Source organism: Caretta caretta, chromosome 3 (assembly GCF_965140235.1).
Source record: "Caretta caretta isolate rCarCar2 chromosome 3, rCarCar1.hap1, whole genome shotgun sequence".
Taxonomy (NCBI): Eukaryota; Metazoa; Chordata; order Testudines; family Cheloniidae; genus Caretta; species Caretta caretta.
Window position 1 is genome coordinate 129,789,718 of NC_134208.1, and position 22,832 is coordinate 129,812,549.

General features: G+C 39.6%; 1 protein-coding gene across 4 annotated transcripts in view; it reads right to left on the reverse strand.

The window, feature by feature from the left end:
- Positions 1-22,832, reverse strand: part of WDR27 (WD repeat domain 27) — a 191,561-nt gene that overhangs the window by 66,461 nt on the left and 102,268 nt on the right. For 3 of the 4 annotated variants that reach the window (XM_075126871.1, XM_048843971.2, XM_048843974.2), the window contains one exon: positions 8,805-8,903. The exons of the other annotated variant lie outside the window; for it this stretch is intronic. In XM_075126871.1, coding sequence (XP_074982972.1) covers positions 8,805-8,903 — 99 coding nt within the window. The remainder of the gene's footprint in view (positions 1-8,804; positions 8,904-22,832) is intronic. 4 annotated transcript variants of the gene reach the window in all.

Sequence of the window (22,832 nt, forward strand, 5' to 3'; positions counted from 1 at the left end):
GACTATAGGGGTCATACCCCAAACTGAAGAAACACATCGGTAGGAAGTAGCTCAAGGCAGCAGATTTAGACTCTGTGCAGAGAAGACAATGTTGTGTTGCTTCTCACAGGGACTTGGGTACCCCCACCATGCCTCCGTTAACAGGAAAGGGCCAGATCTGAGTGGAAGCCAAAACCTCCTGGCCAAGGGTCACGAACCAGACATCTCTATTCTAAAGATAAATGATGTCACATAGGAAGTAACAATGGTGGTAGAAAATGAAGCTGGGGTTTGGTTAATTGTGAGCAAACCTGCAGATGAATCAGTCTCCTGAGGTTGGAATAGCATCATTATACATGAGTAGGTATGGATATGGACAGATCTTGGTGTCTACTCTGCAGAAATAAAACTGCTAGAAACATGCCCCCCTGAGCATTTTCCTGTCATGGGTTAATTATTGGGTGACAGTCACAATATCAGCATATACTCTTTCCAGCCTCCCCCATAAAAGGGGGTTTGTCTGCAAGTAAGAAGGGCATGGCTGAGGCATCCCTGGCTGCCAGGTCAGCACTTGGGGGGCTGTTGGCAGCTGGCACAAAGTATAGCAATCCTGAGGCCTCTCTACTTTATGCTGGGGATTGGAAGATTGTAGGGGAGGAGGCATAAAAGATGATTTAACAGTACATTTGCTTTGTCTCCCATACTGTGCTGAGCACAACTCATACGTGTTCCAGCAGCTGGACCAAGATGTTGTATATGACTATATCATACTCTTCTGGAAGGTTGGGAACATTTTCTGTTGATACTTTAATTTGACACAGAAGTTGTCTGTCTTTTCTTTTAATAATTTATCCGCTGTTTGCTAAGACCCAGATTTCTCTGAGCTGTTCCAAGGACTATAAGATATGGGATGTGATTTATTCCATCTCGTATTTGTTTTATTTGGTCTAGCCTTATTTTAATTTCAGGACTTTTCTTTGTGATACATTCCTTAATTGCTACTGCTAAGATTTTAAATAGATGGTGTTTTGAAGTGTGTGTGTGTGTGTGAGAGCGCGCGCGAGAGAAGGGACCTTCCTATAATGTGTAACATTTTTATCAAACCGTTATTTTACAAGCTCTTGTATACCATCCAAGACCAGAATTTTCTGTCCCTCAATAGTTAATATTGTCTCTTATTTTCCTGCACATTTGTGGGTACTTTCTCTCCAGTTCCTTTAGTTAGTTTAGTCCTCTCTATAGCATTCCCCCGTGATTGCTTCCCTCTCTCCAGCTTGCCAGGTGTCTGACTCCCCACAACTGCCTTTCCTTCAGGGACCCCAACAGATCCTATTCCTGCACCTCTAGCTTCTGTTAGCAACTTCCCCTCCCTTTTGCCCAGTCAACCCTCTCCCTCCCCAATCCACCAGTGATCTGCCTCTCTATGGGTCAGGAGTCTTTTTAAGTGGACTTTTGCTATAAAGCTGAACAGTTGTGTAGTCTAGTGTATAGTATTCTCCCTCACCACTAAAATGTAAATATTTCTAAAACTACAACACTATTCAATAAAATATCTAAACTTGTAAGAAATACTCTAAAGTACTTTATTATCGATGTGCTATGCAATGAGAAACTTCTACACATCCCTGATAGTAGCAATCACATTTAACCATACTCATGTGGTGTACAGCTGTGGCTTGCTGGCAACACATGTAATCTTGCAGAGTCCCTTGATTAAACTAAGTTGTCCTTGTGTAGCTTTGTTCACTTATGGAAAGCTTTTTTTAAAACAAAAAAGATCACCCCCCCCCACCTTTTCACAGCTGTCATGTGTGCTTAGAATAGTTTCATTGGCATAAACAAGTTTATCTTCCGCAGAATGTGAAGTCTTACACTAACTGAGACACAATGTTTGTGCTTTCTATTAAAATCTGTGTTCTCCCACCGGCTTGTCTGCCTGATAGATGTAGAGCAGCAGTTCTCGAACTGGGGGTCAGGACCCCAAAGTGGGTCACGACCCCATTTTAATGGGGTTGCCAGGGCTGGCTTAAACTTGCTGGGGCCCAGGGCTGAAGCCCAAGCTCTACCACCTGGGGCCAAAACCGAAGCCCGAGGGCTTCAACCCTGGGTGGCAGGGCTCAGGTTACAGCCCCCTTCCCTAGGGCTGAAGTCCTGGGGCTTCAGCTTTGGCACCCCTGCCTTTGCCCCCCTTCTTCGCTCCCAGAGCAGCGGGGCTTGGCCGGCTCAGACTTCTGTCTCCCCTCCTCAGGTCATGTAGTAATTTTTGTTGTCAGAAGGAAGTTGCGGTGCAATGAGATTTGAGAACCCCTGATGTAGAGAAACAGATGAGAACTACATAAGCAAATGAAGACACTTTGTAATGAATTAACGGAGAGAATCCCTCTTTCCCTGTGTCTCACTGAGGAAGTTACAATTGGCTGGGTCATTCCAACTATTGGTTCATGAGGTCAAAGTCCCTGGCACCAGCAGCAGGACAGATCTACAGATCTGAAGTCTGCTCCCTCCAGTAGTTCAAGAAAGCCCAAAGCCAAGATATTCAAAAGTAGCCAGCGCGTTTTGGATGCCTCACTTTTGGGTGCCCAACTTCACATTTGTCTGGGGCCTGATTTCCAAAAAGTATTGAGGAACCAGGCCCTGAAAATCAGGGTAGTTGTCCTTTTAAATGTTGGCCTACATTTGGCAAAATTCAGAGCATAGTACAGGTTGTATTTATATGGTTAATGCTTTGGATAGATCTCTGAATCCATTTAATAGTTGGGAATTAGACAGTTATGATTCTATAAGCGTGCAGGATGTTCTGTTATGCCTTTAATTTAAAGGCTCATTCTGTTAATTTTTGAATTGTTTTATTGATGTGTGGCATTCTAACTTTTGTAATGAGTGATATAAATTTTAAATAACTAAAGTCTTGTCTAAGTACTATCTTGATATTCTTTTTTAAAAACTTTGCTGATAAAAGATTAGTTTTATAAGCTGCATTTTCTTTTATTATTACTATACAGTAACTTCTCACTTAACGTCCTCCCACTTAACGTTATTTCAAAGTTACGTTGCTGCTCCATTAGGGAACATGCTCGTTTAAAGTTGGTGCAATGCTCCTTATAATGTCATTTGGCTGCCTGCTCTGTCCACTGCTTGTAAGATTTTGTGGAAGAGCAGTGACTTTACAAGGGAGCATTGCACAAGTTCCTCTTCTCTGCCTCCTCCCCCTCCCTCCCAGCAATTCCCCCACTGCCAAACAGCTGTTTGGCGGCACTTAGGACTTTCTGGGAGGGAGGGGAAGGAGCAGGGAAGCGCCATTTCTCCATTCCTCCCCCTCCCTCCTAGAAAGTCCTAATAGCTGTTTGGCTTAGGACTTTCTGGAGGGAGGAGGGGGAGAAGGAGCGGGGATGCGGCATGCTCCAGAGAGGAGGTGGAATGGGGGTGGGAAGAGGTGGGCCTGGAGTGGAGCGGGGATGGGAAGAGGCAGGCCTGGAGCATCCCCTGGCAAAGTCAGCACCTGTTCTTCTCCAGGTAAGCTGCCACTGCTGCTGAGAAGGTGCTTCCTAGCGTCCTTGCCTGCAGCGGGCTGTGCCTGTATGGGGTAAGCCAGGGGCACTTCCCAACCACAGTACAGTACAGTACTGTACAGTATATAATGCTTTTTGTCTGCCCCCCCAAAATGTCCTTGGAACCTAACCCTCTGCATTTACATTAAATCTTATGGGAAAATTTGATTCATTTAACATCGTTTCACTTAAAGTTGCATTTTTCAGGAACATAACTACAACGTTAAATGAGGAGTTACTGTACTTAAATGAAACTTTACTAACAAGATTTAAAATATTTGCATTTGACTACATTGGAAAGAAGGATTTGGGCTAAAGTACACATCTAGTCTAGAGACACATTGGGCCAAATTCTGCTCTCACATGCATCAGTGAAGCCCCACTGAAGTCTATGGGATTGCATAGGTGGGAGGGAAGAAATTAGCCCAATGTCATGAGAAGAGAACATACTGAACCTTGAATGGCACGTCATATGCAAGTTTAACAGTAGGCGTCTTTCTTTTAATGCAGCTGTCTTCTTTGGATTCAGCAAGGCAGAGGTGGTAGCATTCCTCTAGACCAAATTGCAACATAAGCTTTGGCTAAGACCCACATTTCCTAACGAAGATAGAGTACCATTACAAACTGTTTCAAAGATGTATGGGCTGCTGAAACAACTTCTTCTCCAGCTAAAGTAGTGGATATAAAAAGGCTGAGTTTGACAGATCTCAAGTCATTGTGGATGAAGGATTGGAGACTTGGCATAAAAGACAGGCCAGGTTGGGAGAAACATGTAATGGTCTTTCTCTCAGCCTTCTCTGGTTCATCAGCCAGTTTAACAACTGAATTGGAACATGAAGCTCACGTTATTGGGAAAACTAAGCTAGAGAAGGTTCTAGAATGGATGAATAGGTGCATAGAACTTACGACGTTTTCTCTGTTCCTTAAAAAGCATGTTTTTGTAAGTCTGTATCTATCCTTGGCCATTCTAGTGACATTGGAATATCTGCACAAGAATTTTCCAAATCATCTTGATGTCTCGCTGTTCCCAAATGGAAGAACCAGAACTACTGGTGCAGAAAACATTTTTGAAAGAGAAAGTAGCTAAGGACATAGAGGTGTGCAGTGATTGGGATAAAATACAATATGGTTTTACAAAAGATAGCTCGTGCCAGATCAACCTGATCTCCTTCTTTGATAACTGATTTTTAGACAAAGGAAATGTAGTAGATCTAATCTGCCTGGATATCAGTATGGCATCTAATACAGTTCCAAATGGGAAATTATTAGTTAAATTGGAGAAGATGGGGATTCATATTAGAATTAAAAAGTGGATGAGGAATTAGTTAAAGGGGAAAGACTACAGTGAGTCATACTGAAAGGTGAACTGTTAGGTTGGAGGGAGGTTACTAGTGGCAGAGATTCTGGGGGTGTGGGGGTTCACCTTCCTCTGCAGCATGGGTGAGTGAGGTTTTGTGGCCTGATATGTGCAGGAGGTTAGACTAGATGATCATGACGGTCCCTTCCAGCCTTAGAGTCTAGGAGTCTATAATCTCTGTAAAAGGATTTTTACAACTCAGTGGCACTTTTTACTCCTTGAAGTTTAGTCTCTTGGGAAAGCTTAAAGTAGATAGAAGGTGGACAAGTATCCCCCTCAGACACAAAGTATGTATTTCTTTAAAGGGTTAAACAGTGACTGTCTCAAAACTAATGAGCCATGCATCCTTCTAGTTTTGGCACGTTGGTAAATTAGTGCAGACAAAAAACTGAACTGGCCGCAGAGAGACAAACCATTCTGAGTCGAAGACCCCTTTGGTGCAACTGACTTCACTTCAATGGGATCACAGATATTAATTTGGCCCCATGTCCTAAAATCACATAATTCAAGCTCTGACAAGCTACTGCAGAGTCTTAATGTTCAATGTACTATTTATGATATTGAAAAAAATGCATGTCTATATAAGGATAACCTAAGATTGATTTAACACCAATCAAAGCCAAAATCAGTAAATAAAAATCTGAAAAAGAATTTTCCCTGACTTTACAAAAACTGGCTTGCTTGTGGGAAAATGACATGTCGATGATGATTAAGTGAACAGTCACTGGTGACCCAATACATCAGAAGAATGAAGTTTTCACACAGATTTTTTTTCTAAATTGAAATCTCCAGATGTGACCACTAGGAGAAATATATTGTGGTAGAAGCTAGTAAAGGATAATTCATTTTTTCAGACACATCCAAAGTTATCTGTAGCCAGTTCTGAATACTATGGTGATTTTAGCGCTAACTTCAACTATCTGAGAAATCTACAACCACGTTTCCCAACTGGCAGCTGTACAGATAACTTCATGCATGCAGGTCAGCAGAAAATTGATATGATGCTTTCTATGGCTCCTGTGCAGATCTATCTGTGAGAAGGGAGTCTGAGAACACAGAAGTGACAGGCTCCCTATACTCAGTTCACATACTGTTAGCTGGCCCTAGACCCAGTATAACCCACAGTAGCCCAGAGCTGCAATTGCAGGGGAAGTCCAGCTCAACACCAAGCTGGAGTGTGCTCAGTGTGGACAGAATCTTTGGGTAATTTAGCTGCTAAAATCTAAGACTATGTCAGCATGTTCCAATGTCAGTTACTCAAAGGCTTATATAACTTGGCTGTTTAACCATTTATTGCAGATCTGAAGTTGGTCCAAATAGTTTACAGTGTACGACTTTTCCCTCTGTATACTACAGTTTGAGTCAAACACAAAATTAATAATAAAAATCCACCTATCACCCTCTGTACCATAGGTTACATCATAAACATCATAGTCATATTGCAACTGAAGCACATGCATATTCAAGAATGCAAAGATGCACAGTGTATGGACTGGTGAGACATCAAGTGTGATGACATCCGTCTCCATAATACATTCATCTACAGATACAACCTTTACATCTATTACAGAATTAGTCATAGCAATTATACCTGCACTTTAAGGCATACATTAGTACGTAAATCTTTTTTGCTCCTTTAGCTCATAAAATAAAGAAAGTAAAATCCTTGACCCTACTATTTCTCTAACTTTGTTCTGGCACTCAAATACTAACACTTTTACTAGAAACACTGCTCAGAGAGTGATATATTATTCCCATTGCAATGATGGCTAACTGAGGCATAAGAAGCAAGTATGTAAATTGCCTGAGATCTCCCAAAAAGTCTGTGGCATAGCTGGGCATAGGACACAACCCAGATATCTGGAGTCCCAGTCTAGTTATTGCCAGAGAAAAGATATCTAAGTATTGATGCCAAGGGTATATGATGTGGTGCAGCATAAAGGACGAGGCTGGCTATATAAGAATAGCAGTCATTTATCTGTATATAGAAAAAATGGAAAGTGCTAAACATTTAATCCATTAAATAGTCCAATAAATTCTATAAAAAAGGACCAAACATAAAAATGAGACAATCTGTCAAAGATTAACCATAGACATTAGCAGTTTGTATTAATGTAGCACTTGCCAAATCCAGATCAAAACTCCATTGTGCTAGGCACCGCAAAAACACTTAGTTTAAAGGACAATTTTAATCCTTGAAAATAAGTCCAGAAACAACTTAAATTTCTTCTAATGCAAATTTCTCATATATTAAGAGCACAGTAATCATAGACCAGGGTTTCTCAAACTTCAATGCACCGTGACCCCCTTCTGACAACAAAAATGACTACATAACCCTAGCAAGTCTAACACCAGCCCTGGTGACCCATTAAAACAGGATCACGACCCACTTTGGGGTCCCGCCCCACAGTTTGAGAACTGCTGCCGTAGATAAACTAGTGAAGGATAACATGCTACCAGAATTATTAAAATGTACAATTCAGGTATTACTGAATTCATTAGTATTATTTTCATACAGACACTAACCCAGACTTGCTGCACCATCTTTTCATAACCATTGAGTATGTTATTATAAATAAGCTTTAGCTTTGCTATAACAAATATTTGGTGTTTTGTTTTTGTTTTTGTTTTTTTGGTTTTTTTAAACACTGCACAGGCAAAATGTAACCAGATAAAAAGGGGTGTGTGTGTTTTGTTTGTTTTACTGATAAACTCATTGTTGTGACAAAAGAGGATAAGGAGCCACAGCATCTGAGAATGACATTTTGCCAGCATATTACTGGGGGATGGCAATGTGGTTAGAACCAACTTTAAGGATGTCTGTGCATGGAATCACCTCTTCCAAGAAATCCCTTCTCCCTCTGCTATTGCATCAGCTCATTACTGGAAACAAATGTAGCTAGAATCCCCTATGATGCTCACTTTTGCCTCTTTTTTTTTAACCCATCTATAAACCATTCAAAGCTCACTTCTTTTACAGTGACAGTTCAAACAATATTTCTCCTCCTGTAAAAGGAGGAAAGACGAAAGGAGGGTGAGAAATGGAAAACCTGCAAAGCAAATATTCTAGAAAAGTATCTTCAGCTACAGTTCTTAACTTGACAGTTGCTATAGATGACTAAGTAAAAGTTGTAGTTTTTAAATTTCAGTATATTGCCTATAGTAAGTAAAGGAAAGTACAAGGGAATACTGCAGATACTAAGCATAGGGGATCTATTTAAATTGATGTCTGGGGGAGGAGGAGTTTAGTACCACCACTTGAACTTTGCCAGCGTCAAGCACCTACCCAGGAATAATTATAAAATTTGAGTTAAAAATGTTCTGCTGACATGTCACATGAATTATGTTCTCTAAGGTTAACAAAAATAGCCTTCAGCCTCACAAAACTTGTTTCTCATAAAATATCGCCTCAAAAGAAGCAGCAGCAATACTGGGGGAGCATAAATTCTTGCATGGTTCACCCTCATTTACCTGCAACCCAGGAGACAGCTAAGAACAGCAGCAGGGTTGACATAGGGAGAGCACTTATTGGAGGGCTGTGGATAAAGGGAAGCTGAGAGCCAACAGCAGTTTCAAACTTGTCTCCTCTGTTATCTTCTGGACTCCCAACACCAGTCCAGTTCAGACTACATAATCTGAAGCTGGAAAACGGGTTGAATTCAAGTAAACTATACAGAAGATAACAAACTGATTTGTAAAGAGCTTATTTATATGAGAGACTCAATTCATTATGGATGCTAGTACAGTATATAACAAGGATAAATGTGAACACTCACAATGGATTGTAATTATTATTATATGCCACTCAGATCACATAGATGGACAAGGGAGAGAGAATGTTTTACTGACATCAAGGGTATTTACCATGAAGATCATATACATTTAAATGACAAAAAGGATGAAAGGGGAAAAAAGTGTACCTGGGGAGATGAGGGACTAAAAGCCACATTGATCACCGATTCCGTGTGTCCTGCCAATTTATGGGAAAAGGTGCTTGAACGCATCTCATATATGTAAGCCTAAAAGACAACAAGGGTTTACATTTTCATTTTTAAGACTTCTACTGAAAACTTTAAATTATAGCTTGATAGGAATACACATTCTGGCTAACAAGTTTTAGCTATAGTAAATACTTCACAAAAGCCAAGCAGATATAAATTCTATAGATCTGACATTTTATAATACCAAGAATGATTTAGCAAATGTTAGGTTCTAAAGTATCCTAATGGAAAAATGGTTTAGAAAAAGAGCAACTCTAACTTTTTTCTTGGGAGGGAAAAGGGTATATGGATGTGTTTCAAGTAGACACTGAAACAGTACCAAGTCTGATCGTTCTTAAACAGGTTATTTTGCTATAAAGATGTTCTTCGAAATTCTAAATATCTACTTTTTGCATAAAAAGCCCTACCATCTTAATGGCTATGATTAAAACTGCTATTTGTTGGTCAGCCACATTAAAACAATATTGTCTTCTTTCTGTTCATGGGTCTTAGCAGCTGTCGGCTGACACATTGTTCTCAATAACATGGAACTCCTAAATAATTAGTGTCACAGATGCACTGATAAGGATTTGACCAGAAAAATGTTTCAGGAGGGTGTGTGTGGAGGGGAAATGAATGTCAACCAAACATGAGAAGGTAGATTTGGTAGAAAAAAAATTACTGTTTGCAAGCTTTTAACTGATGAAATGGTACCAAAGCAGAAATGCACTAAGGTCCGAATCTACAGCTGACTGACATCAAAGGGATTTGGATCAGGCTCTTAAACTTCTAACATTAGTTCTTTTGTTTTGCGTAATTGAGTTAAATGTATTGAAAATAAATCCTGTATTTTTGTATGCAGAAAGATTTTAAGGAATCAGATGCCAGTGCATGATTCTGCTCTACTGTCCCATTCAGCTGGTAAGAAGAAAGGAAGTAGATGTGGCACACAATTGTCTGGTATTTATATTCAAAGCACATAAAAAGACAATGTATAAGGAATACACAGACCATTGAGTAAAACTGATTTAGGATATGGCAAAGAAAATGTTGAAGAAAATATGTTATAATGGTATCTGAGAAAACACTGTATGAGTGAAACAGCAATCTGAGTAGGCTTTATAGCAATTCCAGAAATTGAATGTTCCTTTTTCACTATGTCTCTGTGGTTGTGCTGATGAACATGGAACTCATTAAAGCATTTCAGAGCCTAGCATAAGAAAGCCTGCTTGAATAAGCAGACTTTGTTGTAACAATACATTATTTTTTTGAAAGACACTGTAATGTCAAATTTAGGGTTTTTTTGGTAGGGACACAGGAAAATTCTGGTCCCTCAAAGCCAGAGTAAAAGGTCTTTGCACGCGGAAAATACAGAAATGCTGGTGAGAATAAAATCCTCCTCCAAATTCAGGTATAGAGCCTGGAGCATCTATGCAACCTATTCTTCTACATTCCCTTTACATGGGGCTGTGGTTCAGTATATTCATGCAATAGCCTCCCCTCAGCATCAGCCTACAACTGCCCTGCACTCCCACGTAGCTACAATGGACCTTAGAGCTGCATCATCCTGGGGATCTAGAGTTCCTCTGAGCAGCTTCTCTATTCTCCAGTCCCCAGTGCAGCAGCAATGTGGCACTTATGTGAAATGTCACTTCTCTGGCTGAAAAATTTGTAGAAATCCCCAAACTGCTGGAGATGGGACACTAGATGGGGAGGGCTCTGAGTTATTACAGATAATTCTTTCCCAGGTATCTGCCTGGTGGGTCTTGCCCACATGCTCAGGGTCTAACTGATCACTGTATTTGGGGTCGGAAAGGAATTTTCCCCCAGGTCAGATGGGGGTGGGGGTTGCCTTCCTCTGCAGCATGGGGCATGGGTCACTTGCAGGTTTAAACTAGTGTAAATGGTGAATTCTCTGTAGCTTGGAGTCTTTAAACCATGATTTGCAGACTTCAGTAACTCAGCCAGAGGTTAGGGGGCAATTTCAGGAGTGGGTCAGGTTCTGTGGCCTGCAATGTTCAGGAGGACAGACCAGATGATCACAATGGTCCCTTCTGACCTTAAAGTCTATGAGACCCTGCCATAAATATAAAAGTATTAACATTGTCCAATAATGTATAGGATTAATGGCCAATAGTTATCAATAAATTACCTTTAATAAACATCTTTACAAGAATATACTACTCTTTCCACAGTACAGCATATAAATCACCTTTCAACAAGATTTGAGCTAAGAAGGAACATAGTTCTCCTTTTAAACTGCATGAACGTATTAGAGAGAGAGCTGGCAGTGATGCACATAGTTACGACTGCCTAACACTACCCATCATAAATCCATGCCTTGAGTGGTTTATAACTTTGCCCAACTGTAGCCATTAGGGATGAAATTTTCCAAACCGGGCTCCTGCTTCAGGCTGGAAATTTATTTATTTCTTTTGGAAAGTTTCAGCTTGAACACCCCAATTAGTTGACCCTTGATAATTTCAGGCTTAATCGCACCATGCCCCAATCACCCTCTGTAAAAGGGAAAGAATATTATCACCTCATCTTGCATGGTATTATGAAGATTAAATTCATTAATGTTTGAGAAGCACTTAGGAAAGCCCCTGGGGAAGTGATATATTCTGTACTCACCACATGGTTTGGACAGCTTGCAGAAAATTAACACATGGGGCCACTAATAAGTGATCATTAAAGACTGTCTCACAGTATAAATGCACAGGAGGGTTAAATTAAGGGCACAGAGTCCATGAGTAATCCCATTTGACTCAATGGGACTATTTACAGAACAAGGTGCTACTGAGCATGAGTGAGGGTGACAGAATTTGACGTACAGTAAGTTATGACCAAGCCTGGCAGAATTCATTTTTTAGAATTTTGACTGATGTCATTGTTTACTTTTAAGCAATTTTTAGTTTTATTGTTTTCATTTTTCACAGTTGTGGGAAATTATGGGGGTAAACAGTTATTTAATGACAGACAGATTCAACAACTTTATAAACCATTAAACACAAATTGTCAGCGTCACATGTCAAAATATATAAAGTAAATATCCTTAAATTAACAAATCAGACCTGTTTTTACTATTCATTCACTAGTCTATTTGTAACAAGACTAACTCAAAAGTCTAAATCACTGGATTTTGACTCAAGTTCTCCTGCAGCATTTTTCTTTCTTTGCCTACCTGTATATTTCAATTGTTATCAATCAAAATATGTCAATTTGTATGTATGGTAAAACTGACATTTACCAACACTTACGGATAAAAATCTACAGTAGAACCTCAGAGTTATGAATACCAGAGTTATGAATTGACCAGTCAACCACACACCTCATTTGGAACCTGAAGTACACAATTAGGCAGAAGCAGAGACCACAAAAAAAAAAAAAAAGGCAGCAAATACAGTACAGAAATGTGTTAAACAAACTACTAAAAAAACCAAAGGGAAAGCAGCATTTTTCTTCTTCACAGTAATGTTTCAAAGCTTATTAAGCCAATGTTCAGTTGTAAACTTTTGAAAGAACAATAACACTTTGTTCAGGGTTACGAACAACTTCCATTCTCGAGGTGATCGTAACTCTCAGGTTCTACTGTAATACTTTCAAGCCTAGTTTTCACAAATTCATTGGCCTGGGACTATCCAAAGCTTCCATAAGTAACAAAGATCAAGTTTTTTCTGAGAATATCTTCAGTATGAAGCTACATTTTATGTTGTGGAAGTGGTCATCTTAAGATGTCTTTGCGCCTCATACTTTCTGTGGTGTGCAGATACTCCTTTCCTTCACAAATAACAGGTGTCCAGAGTAAAACAGATCATACAGACTTTTCAGTTTTAAAATCCTTAATTTACCAAAAACAGAAATTTCACAAAAGGATTCTGCAATCCAACTATTAAATGCATTTATTTTCACATTTATCTTGTGATTTCAAAAGCAGAAGTTGAAAATGTCGCCACTGATGCTATTTAATGATTATCCCTCATTTATGTCCTAATTGGTGTATACTTTAATATCTGCAGCTAATCATCAACCTGGAAGGAAAATTATATATTTTGGCAGTCAGAAAGTTATACATAATTATAACTCTTTTCCTATACAGTGCAGAAGTGAAGTAAAGATTTGTTTTAAATCTTAAAATCAGCACAACTGTTTTCAGTTAAACACCTGTCAATTTCATCCTGAGGATTGGGGGTGGGGTAGGGACAAACTTAGTGGATATTAAAATAACACTGGCAGGTTTATTTTACTTCTAAATATTCTAGAAATAAATAAATTAGTTGGTAGTTGACCTCCACAAATACTGTGGACTAGTTCTAACCAGTAAATGTCTAGCCCTTTCAGCTATACAAATACATTACTTTGACATGCAGTGCCTTTCACAGTTTAATTCAAGAAAGATATACATTGTTTGAGACTCTTCTGGGCCAGATTCTGTGCTACACCTTGTTAACCTCATTGTTTAACATGTTTGCACAGGGTAAACCAGTGTAGAACTTGGTCTCTTGTTTATGCAGAACTGAAAGTTAGTAGGGCTGTCAAGCGATTAAAAAACTTAATCACGATTAATCGAGATTATTCGCACTGTTAAACAATAATAGAATACCATTTATTTAAATATTTTGGATGTTTTCTACATTTTCAAACATATTGATTTCAATTACAACACAGAATACAAAGTGTACAGTACTCACTTTATATTTTTTATTACACATATTTGCACTGTGAAAAAACAAAAGAAATAGTATTTTTCAACCACCTAATACAAGTACTGTAGCGCAATCTCTTTATCATGGAAGTTGAACTTACAAATGTAGAATTATGTACCAAAACAACTGCATTCAAAAATAAAACAATGTAAAATTTTAGAGTCTGCAAGTCCACTCAGTCCTATTTCAGCCAGTCACTCAGACAAATAAGTTTGTTTACAATTTTTGCAGGAGATAATGCGGCCCACTTCTTGTTTACAATGTCACCTGAAAGTGAGAACAGGCTTTCACATGGTACTTTTGTAGCCGGTGACGCAATATATTTACATGCCAGATACGCTAAAGATTCATATGTCCTTTCAACCACCATACCAGAGGACATGCTGAATTGGTATTCTATTGTTTAACAGTGTGATTAATCACAATTAATATTTTTAATCGCAATTATTTTGAGTTAATTGTGTGAGTTAACTGTGATTGACAGCTCTTATATTTAGTGTTTATTTAGCACTTTTCTTCCCCCCCAAAATCACAAATCACTCCTTACAAAGGTGGGTATTATCTCCATTTTACAAATGGAAAAGAGAGGATAACACAAATTTTCAAATGAGGATGCTTAAAGTCAGGCAGCTAAATAAAATGGCCTAGCAAAGGGCAGGTTGCCAGAGATACAGAGATGGTGTTGATGCATAGGGCCTCTCATTCATATCCTGGAATCAGGACATAGCCCAGTCCAACAGATCAACTGGGGATAAAACTGAGTGAGCCGAATTCTTGCAGAGGTTTTCTCCCTTTTAGGCTCCCATTGCAGGTTTTCCAACAGGAAGGTGCAATTAATCCCTACACTAAGGAATATCTGAAACACTGCACTGCTACATCTATGGCAGAATCTGCAGAAAGGAGGCATGGCACATGGAAACATACAGCAAACGCTTTCAAACCAATTGCATCTAACCCCACTCCGCTTAAATAAACACACGCCCCTTTTTGCAGAAGACCCCTATATGCTTTGTGCTTAAACATCAATAATACATTTTTATTCTGCCACAACACAGTGAAGATTTGCTGATTGTAAGTTAATGCAACTTTAAGGTTTCAGCAGCAACTTAGTTTGCTTTTCCACAATAGTATATGTAGTAATTTGCCCTTGCCCTGACTCCTCTTGAATGTCTCTAGACAATACTTTCCTCCTCTGCCACCCACTTTTGGAGTCTGCAGACAGTTGGTGGATATTCTGCATGAGACTATTATTGTGCTGTAAGCTTTTATGGAAGGTTATAGCTTGTGTCTAACACTGAGGCAGTTTTTGAAGCAAGTCAGTAATTGTTTCAACATGGAAGCCATGACAACATGTGGCTCCATATGAGGGTCCATGTAGCCAATACTAAGTACTGTGATATATTTTACCAGGAATATTACAGCATGTGAACAATAAGTGTGTCACAAATAAGAAAACACATTACCAGGACAAAACAATGTTCAGAAACAGCTTCCAATTTTTCAATGAACTTTTGAATCAAACCCTCAACTTGGTGAGAGAACCAAGAAGAACCTTTCAGTAAGTTATTTTTAACTTTAATTATTAAATACGATTTCCTTTATTTTTAAACAAGCTGCATTCAGGCACTGCTAAGGAATGGACTAAATCCAACATCAATAAATTCTATTTGAGTCTGCCACAATTCTAGTTTTACTACAGTTTCAATGTCACAAACTGTTTTAATACTCTATACTTTCTACTTTCACATAGGTGATTTTAACACACTACTCTTTTTTAGAAAAACAGTAAATGAATAATAAATGATACCATAACACCATTGACTGTGAAAAGTGTTGAATATGAATTCAACTATAGAAGTGGAACAGATTTTCTGCAAACCAAATATAATAAAATAGAAATTGGAGCAGTCAAGGAAGTATTCCAAAATACCCAAAATACATGTGTGCATAAAGTCTGCTACAGACTCTAGCCAAAGTCAATCCCTTTTTTTCATATTAGAACTAATTTCTTGTAATAAAAATACTGATTCAGTAGATATTGATATTTCCTTTCCATCTTTGGTTCAAGGGTCAGCCAAAAGTAAAAATCATTTACCTATACCATTAGTTTCCAAACAAGTTTCCTGGACCCATAACCACACACCTATTTGTGTTTTCTTTTACTTTAAGTTTGCAGAACGCTTTCAGTAAAACCGGAGCGTGAAAGGGTATGTGTGACCTAATGTACGTGTGTCAGTGCTTTCTTCTCTAAGACTATGTGTGAAGATAGCAAGAGAAAGAGGGAAAATGGTGAAGGTCCTTCTTTGAGGAGACGCATGTTTATTCAAACGGGAAATTACTTAATAATTCTGGGCTAGGAGGGTTGCAGGGTGTGCTGAATAGGCTAAACCTTTGTTTGAAAAGAGCTTTTGTACATTTTGATTTCTTACATTCTGTTCTTTCAAACTGACCCTCTGCTGCTCTCTTCCTACTGATCCTAGCTGGGCTTTGTCCCTCTGGTCCTCGCTGTCTACCCTGCTCCTCATTCCTCTCCCTTTGAATCAAGCTGCTTCCTCCTCTCCTCCATGCTGCCTGAGAGCACAAGACAGAAACTCTCTTTGTCAAGCTCTGGTGCCCAATGCCACAGCGCAAGCACCAACTGTAGGAAAAGTCCTGTGTCTCCCCAGCGGCCCTGCTCAGTGCGGACAGACTCTGAAAAAATTAGCTGAAAGCCTCTACCAAATAGCAGTTTTCTGAAAGCCTGATGGATTTTCACATGATAATAATAGGCATCTCTCTGACCTCAGGGCAACCCCCCTCCATCCCCAGCCAATTTCAAGTCCAAATTTCAAATCTGCTGCAAAGAATGGAGGTACAAGAGCTTCTCCAAATGGCTGTAAGGATATTTTTAAACATTAGCAAAAGAAAGGGTTTTTCCCTAAATCTCATTCTTAGAAACAGGTGAACCACTTTGGCTGAAATTAGAAAGGAAAGGAAAGGAAAGGAAAGGAAAGGAAGAAAGAAATCAGCCTGATGTAGACAACAAATTTCAACCCAAGCAGTTAAGGTTTGACAAAGTTATCAGCAACTGAAAAGGAGCTCATAAAGGTCAGCAGGGAGATAACCAGGCCAGTAGTGTCCCCTGGGCTGGGGTCAAAGGCAGGAGTTGAGACTAGTTACCAACCCAAGTCAGGAAACAGGTACCAAGGTCAAGCCAGGCCAGGGTTGAAGTCAGGAGTAAGATGTGGCAAAAGACAAGGTCTGTAGCAAGCCAGCATCTGCACTGTTGCTCAGATGGCTCCCTGGGGCAGCTTCCTGGTTTTAATTATTGGGGTGGCCCAATCAGGCATCCGCTGGGTTCTGTCACTCTGGCATCTTTAAGTGGTACTTCCTGCAGTGCCTACCTCTGCAGTAAGCACTGGATGCTGCTTCACTTGGCTCCCATTGACGACATGGAGGCATCAGTTACCACAACCCCAGGTTCCAGACCGGTGGACCCTTATAGTTGAAGGTGTTCAGCAACCTTAATCATAGGTGTCACTGTCAGCTCCATGTAGAATAAAACAAATTTCATCAGTATCTATAAGCATAGCTTCACATTCTGTAGTCCCCAGATCTCCTACATATGTATCCACATTTTGGTGCGGTGACGGAAGTGTCAATCTAATCAGACATGTCACCAGAACACTGACCAAATAAAGTAGGCATGCTTTTAGAGGGGTTTAGTGCAGAGCCTGTCTTTGTGTTGTTTGCGAAACTAGGACCTCCTACAAAAGGACCCTAATCCTTGCTTGAGCTCTGTCAGCACAACTATAATAGCAAATATAAAAAATAATTAATACCCCTTATAACTGAAGAATACCACCAAAACCAGTAACATCTCTAAAACCACAATGTACGGTACTTGAAGTGAGCAGCACAGCATACATTTCTAGCTAAAGTCTTCAAATTTCCAAGAGAATAAAATTTGATAAGCAGAACTCTTAATCAAACTCCAGTTTGCTTCTGTAAATTTCCTTTCTCAGAAGCTTATGATTCATTTTCTTCCCTTACTTTAGTTAGCAGTCGATAGCCAATTTTGAGGCCTCAAATATAAGTTTTATCTGTCTGCCTAAGCTAATTATATTACACCAATCACTGCTGTATCTAGGCAGTGGTTTTGAAAGTATAAATGTTTTACTTTTATAATATTTCCTAAGCTTGGCAAAGTACAGAACTAAAGCTTTAATGTTTTCTTCTTGGAAAACTCTCCTCACCTCCACCGTCTCTCTCCTGAGGGACTGTGTGGTTAGGCTAAGATCTAGGAAATTTTAAATTTTGTTTCCTGCAAATGCCTCTTTCCTGGCTGCTGCTGAGATTCTCTCTCATTTTCCATAACCTAAAATTGTAGCAATACAGTAATTCTATTTCCTGTTTTGTATACTGAAGTTGACTCAGTAACAGGAACCTTAGAACACTTAACAACATACATAGAGTCATCTTACACTTTTAAATCTAATACAGAGAAAAGAATTTGCTCTAGGAAAGCTATGAAATCAGGATTTTCCCTTTTCACGATATGTTTGAGACTACAGTGCAGTCTATTATTAGAAATACAGATGATAACTAGCAATGGAACTGAATAAAATTCTGCAGCTGATGACATAGCTCTTTAAGGTATATATTACAGCTGATGTTTCTTTTTTAACAAAAGCTCTGCAAACTTAACTTATTTTCAAACTAAATAAAGTGTCCAAATACTAGTATAACTTGGAATTAAAAACGGGTACTTATGTGCATAACCATTCAACATGTATAAAAGTTGATATGATACCCCGTGTCCACATTTGAAAATTGGGCCCTTTCTCTGTAAGAAAGATTCCTTAGCTAAGAGATGAGTTATATATACTTTTCAGCCAAACTTTTAGAATTATTTAGTGCTTGAAAGTTAGTCTTTGCTTTGTACTCTGTTGACGCTCAAACTTGAGCTCTGAAGGTATGTCTACACTGTAATTAATTAGACATCTGCGGCTTGCCCATGCCAGCTAACTAGCACTCACTCTCAGGTGCTGTTTAATTGCAGTGTAGACCTTTGGGCTTTCGCTGCAGCCCGAGCTCTGGGACTTTCCTACTTTGCACAGTCCAAGAGCCTGGACTCCAACCCAAGCCCGAATGTCTACACGGCAATTAAACAGCCCCTTAGCCTGAGTCAGCTGGCATGAGCCAGCTGTGGTACAGCATAGACAGATCCTATGGGAACACCAGAAGAGGGAATTTCCACATTAGCTAGGGAAGTACACCCTTCTTCCAGCCAACACGAACTTCTCAGCTGGCATAGTGGTACGCAACAAGGTGCAGTGTCCATGGTGGCCAGGCCTCAAATGAGGAAGGCATCACAGATTAAGCCAAAAACTTGAACTGACCTAGAATAGAAAAGTAAGCGAGTGCAGCACAGATGTATTGTGCTTCTGCTCACCCATTTCCACTGCACAGGAGAACCACTGCATTCTGAACTAACTGAAGATTTGAGCCATCATAAAAGATTGTGCTGCTTCTAAACTATGTGGAGGTGACAAAGACCTGGTTCATATTAATAAGGAAACATAATCTCTTAGCTAACCCCAGATGAATAAAAGCACTAGAAACCATCACTGCTATCTGGGAAGCCAAAGAGTTAGGGGTAGAAAAGTAAACCAAGCATGTGATCCTTCCTTTGCAAGAAACACATTTACTGTACCAATATATGGAATGGAGCCATCACAATCCCCATCAATCCCCCTCAGTTCTTCCTCCTATCAACCAGTACCACCATCCTTTCCACAGTAATCCTCAACAATCTCATTTTTATCCAGATCTCTGTGTAATATCCACTGAAAGAGCCACAAAACCTGCATTTCATAGACTGCATTTATAGTCCGAGTATTATCGGCATACTGATAACACTGCAACCCAAAATGCCTCAGATTCTCCACAGCAGCCTCCCATACGGGTTATCCTGGAAGAGTGATAGAATGGAACTCTGAGGGACTCCAGATGTGAGGACTTTAGGACAATGAACAATTACACAGTATCACCTACAGACTTTTCTGAGAGAGGAATTTTGCCCCTAAGGAAAAATCCCACCTAACCCTGCCAAATCCTGCATGAAAATCAACATTACATCATGGTCAACAGTATTAAAGACTTCTGATAGTGCTAATAAAATTCGTATAGACATTTGACTTCTGTCAGTCACCAGAAATATGTCAATCAAGGATATTAATGCCATCTCTGTACCATAAATTATGTCCAAACCCAAACTGACAGGGATCCAAGAAACCAGAGGGATCTAGAGGAAGCTGGAGTTGTCCCAATGCAACCTTCTTTAAAAAAAATGTTACCCTGAACTGAAAAGGTTCAAGACAGGACTGTAACTGGTAAGGTCAAAAAGTTAGGAAATACAAATTTAAGGTTCTTACAACTGGGCAGCTTCTTGGTGTTGAAAAGAGGGTAGTGGGAGCACACATACAGTGGTGCAGTGTTGACATATGGGATCACCAGAAGAATGAAAGGGGGAAGAATGGAGGGCCATAGTATGGGAGAAATGGGGGGCAGAGCTCTGGGCAGGCAGGTGGAGGAAAAGTGGAGCACCCAACAGGTTTAGGATTGGGCGATGGGAGAGTGGGATACAGGGTGAAGATTAAGGATACGGGTAGAGCTGGTTGCAAATTTTCCAGTTGAACTTTTTTCTGATTTTAGTGGAAATCATGCTTTTCTGATTATCGCCAAATCAATAAAGTTCTTCCCAGTGACAGCTGGAACATTCCTTGAAATTTTGGAATTGATCAGATGTAGTCTTCAAAAGTTATCATGTTACAGACAGAGAAATAGAGAAATGCCATCAAGTTGAGAGTTTGGCCTCACTTTATTTGGCCAATTAATTTGTATTATGATTGTGTTTAGACACTCCGACTGAGACTGGGCTCTCACTGTGCTTAGTGCCATGGTAATATTTAGTAGGAGACAGACTCTACATCTCAGAATTTACAATCTAAACAGATAAGACAGCCAAGGGGTGAGAGAGAGAAAGTATCATTATCCCAGTGTTACAGATGGGAACCAAAGCACAAAGAAATTAACTAACTTGCCCAACACCACACAGGAAGTTTATGGCAGAAGCAGGAAATTAACCAAGATCTCTTAAGTCTCAGTGCAGTGCTATAACCACAAGATCATCCTTTCTCTGCAATTATTTTGTTAGACATGGAAAAATTAAAAAAATCAGGATGGTATGTCTTTGATGAACTCAGGCCTTTGTTTCTTGTTCCAAAGATTTTAGTGGTAAGAATCCAATCTACAGTGTGATATTCACAACTGTTCTGACACTTCCATCCATTCATGTCCTGTCATCATAAAGTAGCTGAGGTGGTGATTAAAATGATTACCTCAGATATCAAAATTCCAAATTACTAAAGAAACATTTCAATCTTAAATAAAAGAGATGGCTATTAAAAACAGCTGTTTGTATTCACCAGTGTCACCTAAATGGTAGCAACTCCTCAAGTGTGTAAGAGGCAACATGCCTAGGCATTTATCCAATAAAAATAAATAAATTTTAGCCCTTATGTTAACAGGAAATATTTCAGATGCATTCCTCTGCCTCCCCACCCCAAAATGATTCCACATACAGTAAACCAACTTTAAGCAAATTTTTTGGATTTATGACAATTTGAGAGGCACATTTTTAGCAGGTAAGGTGCTCTGGTATTGCTGGAATAACTTCAGTCAACCAAACGTCAAAGAAGAGGGACACTGTCAGTCTATTTATGGTTAGAAAGTTAAATTGCAAAAAGCAAGTTAAAATCCTTTACACGCTGAGTGTAATGGAAGAATATGAAGGTACTTGAAATACAAATTTTAAACACAGAAGCAGGCAAGATGTTGACTAGCAACTAACAGAAATAGTACCAACCATTAGCCAGAAACCATTCTGAGCTCTAAGAAAAAAAACACTTGGGATGGAAAAATGTGCATGTTAGAATTTTTCTTCCAGACTGAGGATAGTAATATGCATTAAGGCAGTGGTTCTCAAAGACGGTCTGCCGCTTGTTCAGGGAAAGCCCCTGGCGCGTCAGACCGGTTTGTTTACCTGCCACGTCCACAGGTTCGGCCGATCGCGGCTTCCACTGGCTGTGGTTCGCCGCTCCAGGCCAATAGGGGCTGCTGGAAGCGGAGTGGGCCGAGGGATGTTCTGGCCACCCTTCCCACAGCTCCCATTGGCCTGGAGCGGCGAACCGCGGCCAGTGGGAGCTGTGATCAGCCGAATCTGCAGACGTGGCAGGTAAACAAACTGGTCCGGCACGCCAGGGCCTTTCCCTGAACAAGCGGCGGACCGGCTTTGAGAACCACTGCATTAAGCAACATCCCTTTCATTCTAGAAAGAAAACAAAAATAGCAAAGCACTTTGGGACTGATCCAGCTCCACTTGAGTCAACAGCAGTCCTTCTACTGACCTTGAATGGGAGTTAGATCAGGCCACTTGTAACCAGAAAGGAGAAGGAAGACAGAATTGAAGAACATCTACCTCTAAATCGTCAATTACTGTACAAAATGGGACTTTTATTGAACAATATATAAACAGAAAACTGTCTCTCAAAGGCCCTACAAACTGGAAAAATGGAGTGCCAACATTCACAGATTATTATTGTAAATGTCAAATCCAATAAAATCAGTTAATAAAACTGGAGGTGGAAGGAGGAAATACAAGAAAAAGTAATTTAAAAACTATTCAAAATGAAAGAGTTCTTTAGAGTATGTATTCTTAGAACCAAAATACAGCTACCACATGGTTAAGTAGATGATGAAATTAGCAGTCAGTCAGTATTATATTGTTTCACAAAGACACACTGATAATATAAGTAACAAGTATCTAGAAAGTTACACACTTTGGTGAAAGAACATACAAAAATAAAACTGCTTTTGAATTCTATTACGTAAGACAACGATAGCAAACATCACCCAATACCACTAATGAATTTATGTTACCAGTTTAAAGGTAATCCAGCTGGGAAACCTTTAAGACAGCACCCGATTTATAGCTGGGCAAATGGATTATAACCATATAAATGTCTGTTGGCACATCACTAAAATGTACAGGTTGTAAGAACTAAAGTTCTATAAAACAGCAACGCCAGTAGTCATGTAGACTTGAACATGTCAGCTTTCAAGAAACTATAGGTTTTATGTTATGCCAAAGCCAGAATTTAATGTCTGAAACAAATTTGACTAAAGTTATGACTCTTAGAGCCAGGCTTGCATTAGGTGG